The following is an 11,585-nucleotide window of genomic DNA, read 5'->3' on the forward strand; positions in this document are numbered from 1 at the left end:
TTAAATTCAATTAGACACCAAATTGAGAAACAAGCAAACACTAACTTCATAATATATTTTCCGATCATGATAATTCCGAGCCTTGTTTATAAGGATCACGGTGTAGCTGTGTCTGTAGGGTCAATCGTGTCAGTTACACGAGAGAAATGTCAATTTTCATTGTACTGTAGTTGGTTAATAACTTGTGCAGTTAATTTCTTAATCATTATCCAGGAATAAACTAAATGAGTTTTTGTAGCATTTATGTCGTTACCAAGGTCGATTAGGAAATAACACATTCTCATTGCACTAGACATATCCTTTTTTTTCATCAAAATTCAAGTGGCTCACTTTTTGGGTATTGTAATCAGTTCTCAGTTTCTTCGATTCAAATTGGTTAAACTCTGATTGGCGCTACAAATAAGAGAAACATCCAAATCCGCAAAAGTACATGGTTAAAATTGGTAAACATTGTCGCTAGGTTTAAGATTCGTGACAAGATTGATTTCACACGAATCTTTTACACTCGCAAAATTATTCCATTCTACAGTTTACGCGATCGATATAAACTTACCAAATTTATTGGATAAACGTTACTATTGTGTTTGCGTTTTTTACAGAAGTTGACATGAAGAAGTATGAAGTGGTTATAACAAAAGCTCCACATTTGAAGTGCCGTCAAATTATGCATGTTGTGGCCAAGGAGTCGCCGCAGGACTGGAAGCAGGTTATCGTCAAGTGCTTAGAACGTGCCAAGAAAAAGGGCTTCCGTAGCCTTGCATTTCCTGCATTAGGAACTGGTAATGTTACTGCCAGATATCATAATTGGATTAATTTAATCCATATCATCTAATTCTCGATTTCTCGCAAAGAAACTTGAAAACTGTTACACTAGAAAATAAGTATAGTATGAAACATTGTGTTCACGTCTTTATTGCTTATCGAAAAATTATGAAAAACTGCATTTAAGATTTACTTCCTATGTTATTTTCCTACAATATATCCTTCCAGAGATTCAAGTGCAAAATTAGGAAAGAAATATTATCCAATGAAAATGTTTCCATATGCCAAGGTTTACAGTCGTGTTTCATTGCGTATTACATGCATGCTCCTTTGTAGGCAAGAGTGCTTATGTCGCTGCGGCAACTGCACAGATAATGGTTCAGGCGACAAAGGATTTTGCAGCGGATGGGTGCGGCAGCTTGACAGACGTTAGATTTGTGATTTTTCAGAAAGAGATGATTGACAGTTTTCACGGTGCAATTCGCAAAGCAAAAGGCTCACATGGTAACTTGGGTGAAGTGTGTTCTGCATTTCTTGTATTTGTACTGTATTGTGTCGCCTGCATGTCATGGCACAATTATTGCCATTTGGTGTAGATTCTTCACCCTATGTATGTACATCGGTTATTGTCACAGTATTCTAAACTGATTTCGTGGTCAATAGTTCAAACGTCATGTTGACATTTACTAAAAAAAAGATCGACGCTCTCCATCGGCGACACATATGATTGACGGAATTCTAATCAATCATATATATTGCCATGCACTGCCTCTAAATAAATTAATTTACCTTTTCGAAATCTTTTTCAACATCTGTCTATGTCAAAGTATTGCTAATGCATGTAGCTATATATTCTAGTTGATTAACGGTGGTATATACTGTTCTGTCTCTCATCTAGAAGTTGGCGTAGGATTGCCGCCTCCTCCAAAGCCCTCCACTCGTAGGTTTAGTAAGATTGAAGCAGATAAGAACGCTGTTCTTTTCACGCTGTGGGCCCTAAATATCAGCACTATAACATTAGCAATTCGAAAGTTGGACAGTTGCATACACCGTGAAGTGTCTACAAAGGTCTTTGATGACACTGTTATTTCCCGGATGAATGATAAACAGGTAAAATTATATGTGTGTGTGATTTTCCGTTGTTATCCGCATGAGTATTACTAATAATACGCTTAAATTTGTTACACAGTTGTATTACAATTTGTGTTCACTGAAGAAATCTGAAAGTATTGGGTAATCTAAAAACATATGTCATTTAAATAAAATGTGTTAGGTGTGAGGTTGAGTAGCCGTCCTCCGGTTAAATCCCATTTTACACCTATATGGAGTTTGCTAGCCTTTCAAAAATATTTTCCCAAATTGTTATTGATAAAAATGCATTAATATTAATGTAGATTGTGATAACCATCTGATTATCATGCGGATTGATCTATTTGTAGTTCGGCTCTGTATACTTAACAGGATCACAGTAGTATTTTTGGTTTGGGTCTGTTTATTAGATTACATTCTTTACATGTTTTGGTTGCAGCTGAAGGCAATCAAACAGAAGGCCGACGAAAACCATGTCGAATACAAACTTATTGGTGGAGTTATCCAGATTGTTGGTGTTATGCAAAATGTGGTCAATGTCACAGATGATATATACGCGTATGTTGGTTTTCAGCTAAACATTCTTGCCGGCCATATATAAATCACGCTATTACGTGTATGTGTATACAGGCAAGCTATGAAATGTAACACATACATTTAACTATTCCAGATTTTAATATTTTTTATTTTCACAAACATTATTATGCCCCCCCCCCCCTTCGGAGAAGAGGGGGTATATTGCTTTGCACATGTCAGTAGGTCGGTCAGTCGGTCAATCATTCGGTAAACCAAAGCTTGTCCGTGTGATAACAACTCAACAAGGCCTGGACCTTTTGTCATCAAACATGACATGGGGGCTGGGCCTGACCAGTAGATGACCCCTATTGATTTAAGGGGTCGTCGGGTCAAAGGTCAAGGTCACAGTGACATTGAATGCGGAAAGGTTTGTCCGTGTGATAACTCGACAATGCCTGCACCCAAGACCCTCAAACTTGAACTCAAAAAGGATGCCCGTGTGATAACTCGACAATGCCTGCATCCATGGCCTTTAAATTTGACATAAAGGTATATGCCGGCGGGGGGGGGGGGGGTAGAAAATGGGTAGATTTGTAGTCCTCAAACCTTACGTAGAGGATGGGCGTGAGCAGTAGATGACCCCTATTGTTTTGGGGTTATCATTTCCAAATATCACTTTAACCTTCAACACTTAAAGCTTGTCTGATTGATAACTGAAGAATGCTTAGCCCTCTTTAATCTTACCACTTATGGCATCGTTCTTACCAGAATGGTATTGCATGAAGAGATTGGATCTCTACATTTCTGTATTAAACCTTTTTTTTCTTTTTTTTACAACATCAAAGGTTGAAATCTTATTATATACTGCAAAGCAATTATTATTAGGTAACACTAATTTAGTTTTTCCAGATCGTCAACCGTATGTTAATGGAATATCTTCCACCTAATAACAAAGGCGCAAAGGGTGAGAACTTAGGTTCCAATTTAATTTTGTTCGTTTGGGTAATATGCCTGGTTTAGATGAAGACTTGCAATAGCTGTTACTGCCCTCACACTTTTAATGGTCATAATCTTAAAACTGCCTCTAATTTCAATGACAAACCAGCTGTCATTTCGGTCCATGCATATTTTATTCAATTGTCCAAATATTCCTGACAACATGGCGTTCAGGGGGCATACTGTTTGACAAACATCTCTTTTTTGATACTATTTTCAATTATTCAGTTAAACACAATATATACATGAGGTCATGCTATGATGAATGTATCTCGAAAAGGTTTTTCTATATCAACAGATCTTTACGTGATGCTGCAAAAATAGAGCAAGATCAGAATGCCGCCATGATATTGAAAGACATCGTCCAGTGGTATTGGATAGAACAGACCGAAATGGAGGATGAACTGAAACCCTATGAAATGATGCTGAACTATCAAATAGAGCAGGCTTTCAAGGCACAAAAGGACAATTTCACTTACACGTAAGCGTTCGGAGTTCTTCAATTAGCTTATAATGTTATGCATGTCTTTAGACCTTATGTTCAAGGATAACCCGTGAAAGTGCAAGCACTTATTTCCAATGGGTCGTTGTCTGGTGATAATTGATATTGCTATTCGACCAATACCAATGGAGTCGTCAAGTCGCTGTTGGTATCATAGGCTTTTAGCTCGACTATTCAAAGAATTAGGAGAGCTAAACTACTTAACCAAGCGTAGGCGTCGGCGCCACACCTTGGTTAAGGTTTTGCATGTAAGCACATTTAGGTCATTATCTCAGCAGATGCATCATGTATTGCATTGAAACTTTAGATATGTATTCCAAACATACTTAATTAATCAAGTTAGATAACACTAATTTGAATGAAAATGCAAATTATGGTCCTTTATTATTCGACTTAGAAATTCTGGTTAAGGTTTTGCATGTCAGCACTCATTAAATAATAATAATATCTCAGCAACTACTTGATGTATTGTTTGGATACTTTATACAGTGGTACTCAACCATCCAACCTACTTAAATAGCCAAGTTAGATAACTCTATTTTGCGTAAAATGCAATTTATGGTCCTTTATTATTTGACTTAATAATAATGTTTTGCATGTTAACTCATTTAAGTCAATATCTCAGTAAATACAACATGTATTGCATTGAACCTTAAGACCTATGTTCCCAACTATCCAACATACTTAATTAATCAAGTAAGATAACTATATCATGCATAAAATGCAAATAATTGCATATTGTTATTGAACATAACAATTCTGGTTAAGGTTTTGCGTGTAAGCACACATAGGTTAATATCTCAGCAACGACTTCATTTTTTGCCTTGAGACTTTATACAACGGTATTCAACCATCCAACCTACTTGAAAAAACCAAGTTAGATCACTGTGTTTTGCAAATGATGGCCCTTAATTATTCGACTTAGAAATTATAGTTAAGGTTCTGCATGTCACCACACTTAAGTCAATATCTCAGCAAATACATCATGTATTGCATTGAAACTTTATACATGTGCTCCCAACCATTCAACCTTCTTAATTAATCAAGTAAGATAACTCTATCTTGCATATGATATAAACTTTGCACCTTTTTTTATTCGACTTAGCAATAATGGTAAAGGTTTTGCATGTCAGCACATGTAAGTCAATAACTCAGCAACTACTTGATGTATTGCATTGAAACTTTTAACAATCAAGTATGATAACTCTATCTTGCATATTATACAAATTTTGCCCCTTTTTATTTGACTTAGAAATTCTGGATAAGGTTTTGCATTTAATCCTATTTTACAGTGATTCATGCATGTTTCACTAACACTTCTTATCTTATCTTAAAAGGGGCGTAATAGTCGAGCGCGCTTTCTCAGTGACAGCTCTTGTTCTTTTCTATATGTTTCTGTAAACTATAGGGTTAAAATAACCTTTTCTGAGTCACATGACTACGACAATACAATGCTGCAAATATTTATAAGCATGAACTATATTTTGACATGTTAATGTCGTTTACAGTGACGATGGAGAAGTGGTGGTCATTGACTTTAAGAATTGTTCTGAGTATTGCAAGTCAAAGCCTGATGAAAAGGATACAATTATTCGAAAAGATCTAATCAAAGGTAATTAGTAGAGTTTTAGAGTCTGGCGAAAATGCAAAATAATAATGCGACTGATTTTCGCCAAAGATTTGGCGTATTTTCACTCCGACACTTTGCACATTTTCGACCCACCCAACTACTTGGTGCATTTATTATGTTTCTCGTTCCGGAAGGAAGGCATGAATTATTGGTCTGTATTGTCTTAATAGCGTTTCAGCTGAAGGCGAAATGTGCAAAGAATCAAGGCGAAAATGTGCCAAATATGGGTGCGAAATTGCTCAAAGGGGAGAGGCGAAATCACAAAATGCGTTAACTTTGGGGCAGAAATGCAATGCATTTTTATTTCGCATTTTCGCCGCGTTTCTTGGCGAATGTCCGTCCACCATCTGGCATAAGGGACATTTTCGCCTCGGCGACACTGTAAAACGCTACCAAGACAAATCATACCGATATGAAGTTGATTTTTACTTTGTTTTGGTGTATAATATTAGTAAATGTTCCCTTTAGAATGTTCAATTTATAGATTTTGATGAAAGAAAGCATTTTGTAACTGTAAGCGAAAATTGATTTTTGAAGATCGCTAATTTGGAAGGATCGATGTTGTTAAATACTCGATCTTTGTTATATACAAAGTAATTAGAATGTCCATTTGAAAGACTGTATTTTCTTATAGAATGTGTATTTCTGTTGGCGTTGTTTTACCATATTCGATAGCTGTATTATTACAACACAGTATTTTCCTGATTCTGTAATATGCTAGTCTTTTGTGTACTGTATTGTTCCTTTTACAATCTCATTACATATTCTTGACATAAAGTCATAAATTGAACAGTGATGCCTAATAATCAAGGTTAGGATGTAATTGTTATGCCCCCCTTTGAAGAAGAGGGGTATATTGCTTTGCACATGTCGGTCGGTAGGTCGGTCGGTCCGTCGGTAGACCAAAGCTTGTCCGAGTGATAACTGAACAATTCCTTGACATATGGTCATCAAACTTGACATGAAGGTTGGGCCTGACCAGTCGATGACCCCTATTGATTTTAGGGCTCATCGGGTCAAAGGTCAAGGTCACAGTGACCTTTATGGTAAAATAATTTTGGGGGTCATTGGGCCAAAGGTCAAGGTCACAGTGACCTTTAATGGTAAAAGGTTGTCCGAGTGATAACTCAACAATGCCTTCACCCATGGCCCTCATACTGAACTTGGAGGTTGGGCCTGACAAGTAGTTGACCCCTATTGTTTTTGGGGTCATTGGACCATAGGTCAAGGTCACAGTGACCTTTTATGGTAAAAGGTTGTCTGAAAGATAACTTGACAATGCCTGCACCATTGGGCCTCAAACTTGGCTTGAAGATTGGGCCTGACATGTAGATTACCCCTATTGTTTTGAGGGGTCATTGGGCCAAAGTTAAGGTCACAGTGACCTTTAATGGTAAAAGGTTGCCCGAGTGATAACTCAACAATGCCTTCACCCATGGCCCTCATACTGGGCTTGGAGATTGGGCCTGACCAGTAGTTGACCCCTATTGATTTTATGGGTCAAAGGTCAAGGTTACAGTGACCTTGAAAGCAAACTCGACAATCCCTGGACCAATGGTCATCAAACTTGACATGAAAGTTGAGCCTGACCAGAAGATGACCCCTATCGACTTTGGGGGTCATCGGGCAAATGTCAAGGTAACAGTAACCTTTAACGCAAAAACCCTTATTGATTTTAGGAGTCAAAGGTCAAGGTCACAGTGACTTTGAATGGCAAAATGTTGTCCTACTGATAACACGACAATGCCTGCACCCATGGCCCTCAAACTTGACTTGGAGTTGCATCTGATCTGTAGATGAACCCTTATGATTTTAGGGGTCATCGGGTCAAAGTTAAAGGTCACAGTGACCTTGAACGAAAAAAGCTTGTCTGTGTGATAACTTGACAATGCCTGCACTCATGGCCCTCAATCCTGACATTTAGGTTTTTGGTGACCAGCTGATGACTCCTATGGATTTTGAGGTCAAAGATCATGGTCATAACACACTCTATCCTTACACTTGAATGGTCATTATCTTAAAACTGCCTTTACGGCATCCAATTTCAGTGACAACGAAGCTGTCATTTCAGTCCATGCATATTTCATTCAATTGTCCACATAATCCTGACAACATGGCGCTCAGGGGGGAAGGGGCATAATGTTTGACAAACATCTCTTGTTTAATCTGCATTACACCTTCTTGCTGCAATCTGTCTTGGCCAAAAGCAGGCAAAGGAAAATAATTGGCGTCTACAAATGATATCGTGGTTGTTGGTGTTTGAATTTCCTATGATTATTCAAGTAACTTTGCTGTTCAATTTCGCACAAATATTTCCTGATTGCAGAATTTAGCGGAGAGGTTCCTGCCAACTGGAAAGCCATGAAGGGAAATTTACTGGTGTATAAGTTGGCCCCCGCTGACAAAGAGCACACTGATTTATCCGGGACATTCAACGCGTCCAGTGGTGGAGGCTACACTATTCACTCGGTAAACCATCTTTCAATACTCACGTGTGACCTATTCCGTTGTACACTATTTTTATGCGCCCTTTCACAGAACGGGCAGTATTATAGTTTCACGTGCGGCGTACGGGTGGGCGGATGGGCAGAAAGGCGTTGTTCAGTTGTTGACCGATAAATTTCTTAAAAAGCCTTTGTCCAATAATAACCAAATTAAGTCAGAATGCCATATCGGCTTAGTTGTTCGAGCGTTATCGCTCTTTGGTTAAAGAAATTACCTAAAATCGATCTTGTCCATTCAATAACTTTAGAATCGTTAACCCAATCATCACCAAATTCGATCAAAATAGGTATGGGCATTACATCTCAGACAAGTTCGATAACCAGCCTTAGTTCTAGAGTCACTAAAGAGTAATCACCCTTTAATTATTGAAATTACCTTTATTTGGTATTGTCCGATCAATTCCTTTTGAAACAATTGTCAAATCATCACCACATTTGGTAAGAATGTATATGGGCAAACTATCTCGGACAAGTTTCACAAATATAATGCTAATTATGGGCCTTTATTTTTTGACTTAGAAATTCTGGTTAAGGTTTTGCATTTAAGCACACATAGGTTAATATCTCAGTAACTACTTGATTTATTGCATTGAGACTTTATACAATGGATCTCAATCACCTAATCTACTTAAATGACCAAGTAAGATAACTCTAGTTTGCATTAAATTCAAATAATAGCCCCATTTGTCATTCCACATAGAAATTCTGTACCTCAGCTGGTTAAGGTTTTGCATCAAACCACTTTTAGGTCAATACCTCAGCAAATACATCAGGCTCCCAACCATTTATCCTTCTTATTTAATCAAGTAAAATAACTCTATCTTTCATATTATAAAGTTTTTGCCCCTTTATTATGCGACTTAGAAATTCTGGCTCAGGTCTTGCATGTTAGCATACATAGGATAATATCTCAGCAACTACTTGATGTATTGCAATGAGACTTTACACAATGGTATTCAACCACCCGACCTAATTGAATAACCAAGTTAGATAACTGTATTTCGCAAATAATGGCCCTTTATTATTAGAATTAGAAATTCTGGATAAAATTTTACATGTTACCACATTGATGCTAATTTCTCAGCACATCATGTATTGCATTGAAATCTTATCATACTTCGCCAAAACTTTTCAATCCTTAAACTGAAAAGCGGCGGAATAGTCGAGCACGCTGTCACTGTGACAGTTTTTGTTTATGATATATGCATTCGCGCCCGCTCATTTAACACTATTTTTTTTATTTCTGATTGATTTTTCCTTAAAAAGATGCAATCTTACTCCCACCTAGCAGAACCACAGTTCATACAATTGTTTAAATTTACCGAAAAAGGTTAATAAATATCTAAATTAGTATAGTTCTTATGAAGAATACGTGTTTCAATTAAAAAGAACTGTGCAAAACGTGGAATTTCTTCCTTATAAGATGATAAACGATCACTGTATTTTTAGGACCCACCAGTCATTTAAATTTTGTGCGTTTTCAGCTATGAAATACACGATTACAATCTTGTTATGAGTAATTAATAATTTCCATTAAAGCATTATTTAGTAAGAAGTTAAAGGTTTATCGATCAGAATTTATTTTTGTTAAACATGTGAATGTATTGATTTTGAATACGAGTATCACTTTAAAATGTCATTTCTTAATTAGTAATCTGAATGTGATCAAACTTTGTACGTACGTTTGCTTTTTTAAAGTATATATTGCTTTTCAGATCGAGAAAGTGCAAAACAAATCACTGTGGCTACAGTATGAAGCCAAAAAGAAACAACTCGAGGGACAGAATCCTGCAGGAACGAAAAACGAGCAATTACTGTGGCACGGTACATCTGAAGACACCGTGGACAGTGTCAACGCACATGGTTTTAACAGGAGCTACTGTGGGAGAAACGGTAATTTTTTAATTAAAATCACCGGCTTTTACCTAAAAAACAAAAACTTATAATTTTCGAAATTAGCTCAAGATTGGACTTGAAATGAACGCTTAAACCTTACATTAATATGATATTTCTTTGTATAATTATTGTTCGTTTTATTGATGTTAAATTAGTATATGCACATAATTACCCCTATAACATTAAAACTATAAGCAAAAATTATTCCATTTCAACATTTGGCCGATTGTTCAGAAAATTGTAAAAGTAAACAAAGTTGTTAACTGGATCGTTGTAAACTTCCAAATCTGTAATACTCTGAAAGGTTCATGGATACACATGTTATTTACGGTACTTGTCACAATTATTGAGATAGCAGATTCAGCTATGCTTGTTTTATTTCAATATATCTGCACATAATAAAATACAAAGTAAACAAAGATACTGTTAACAACTTTGTTAACTTGAACAGTCGGCCCATTGACTTGCTCTTCTCTTGAAGTATAATTAATAGTAGTACATTGCAATACAAGGGCTAAGGCAGTAGGATTAACGGTAATGACAATAATGTTGAAATGTGTAAATTTTCTTTTTAAGCTACGTACTTTGGGGATGGCGTTTATTTTGCTGTAAATGCAAGCTATTCCTGTCAAGATATTTATTCAAGACCCAGTGCCCAGGGACTAAAGAAAATATATTACTGCGCTGTTTTGACTGGTGAATTCATTTTGGGAAAAGCTGGAATGCGCGTCCAGCCACCGAAACCTAACGCAGGAAAGAATGCCTTGTACGATTCCGTCGTTAATAACGTTGCTGGTCCAGCTATGTATATAATATTTAACGACACACAGGCCTACCCTCTTTACATAATAACGTTTAAGAAATGATAGTTAGTCTATGGCGGAAATGATTTTTCTGCTGGAGCACATGCTATCTAGAGACATATATCTGAAGAGGATTTCAATCTTGGAGGTTTTGAACGACAATAAAACACAATTCTTCGTAGTGTCCATTTCCTCAGACTATACTCTAAGATACGTTTTGTTCTGCTGAATTTCCGTATAAACTGTCTTTGTTTTATCATAACGCTCTGCAATGCATAACTGTTTAAATTTTAAATTTCATCAGACCGTGTGTGTGCTTAAACAGGTGCCCGAATATCTTCGAGCTTTCTCCAACAGATAGGTTTGCTATTTGTAATACTCTATTGCAGAACACTGAATTGTATTAGCAATATTCTAACGTTTTTGTTTTACTTTTGCCTTTATGTCCTGTGTACTTTGGGCATAACAAATGCGTACACATGTGTTAATTTCATTGATTACCCTGATATCTGATAGTTCTGTTTTGGCATTCACTTAGTCCATGCCAGCAACATATATGTTTATTTTGTTTTGATTATTGTATATAACGTGTATGAAGAGTTTCTTCTATAAGCTTATGATTTTTATTTATTGTTTTTAAGTATCCTATTGTTTAAGTCATAAGATTAAATATATACATTTTTTTTAACTAGAAATTACCTTGTGGAACTTTTTCTTGCATGATTTGTCTACAGTGAACTCATTTAATAAAAATATATTTTACTATTGTGACTTGTTATAATGTGCATATACATGTATGCTCATCGTATTATTACTCATATTTGTAATCGTTGTAGAATGATCTTGTATTAATTATGTTAACGCCAAGTAAAGCATAGTAACAGCTA

General features: G+C 36.4%; 1 protein-coding gene across 1 annotated transcript; it reads left to right on the forward strand.

Moving 5' to 3' along the window:
• Positions 1 to 759: 759 nt before the first annotated feature.
• On the forward strand, positions 760 to 11,381 carry LOC128211213 (protein mono-ADP-ribosyltransferase PARP14-like). The gene is made up of 8 exons (XM_052915743.1): positions 760 to 1,266; positions 1,661 to 1,872; positions 2,291 to 2,409; positions 3,662 to 3,844; positions 5,374 to 5,477; positions 7,822 to 7,964; positions 9,715 to 9,892; positions 10,472 to 11,381. The coding sequence occupies exons 1-8, from the start codon at positions 1,044 to 1,046 to the stop codon at positions 10,759 to 10,761; spliced, it is 1,452 nt and encodes a 483-aa protein (XP_052771703.1). The 5' UTR covers positions 760 to 1,043; the 3' UTR covers positions 10,762 to 11,381.
• Positions 11,382 to 11,585: the final 204 nt, after the last annotated feature.

The sequence above is a fragment of the Mya arenaria genome, chromosome 12 (genome assembly GCF_026914265.1).
Source record: "Mya arenaria isolate MELC-2E11 chromosome 12, ASM2691426v1".
Lineage (NCBI taxonomy): Eukaryota > Metazoa > Mollusca > Bivalvia > Myida > Myidae > Mya > Mya arenaria.

What these genes read in the sequence shown, in the direction of transcription:
- LOC128211213 (XM_052915743.1), top strand. Translation starts at nt 1,044, where the DNA reads ATGCCAAGGTTTACAGTCGTGTTTCATTGCGTATTACATGCATGCTCC. An exon ending in GTCACAGATGATATATACGC is followed by an intron (nt 2,410 to 3,661) that starts GTATGTTGGTTT and finishes CTATATCAACAG; the next exon opens with ATCTTTACGTGATGCTGCAA. An exon ending in TCGAAAAGATCTAATCAAAG is followed by an intron (nt 5,478 to 7,821) that starts GTAATTAGTAGA and finishes TCCTGATTGCAG; the next exon opens with AATTTAGCGGAGAGGTTCCT.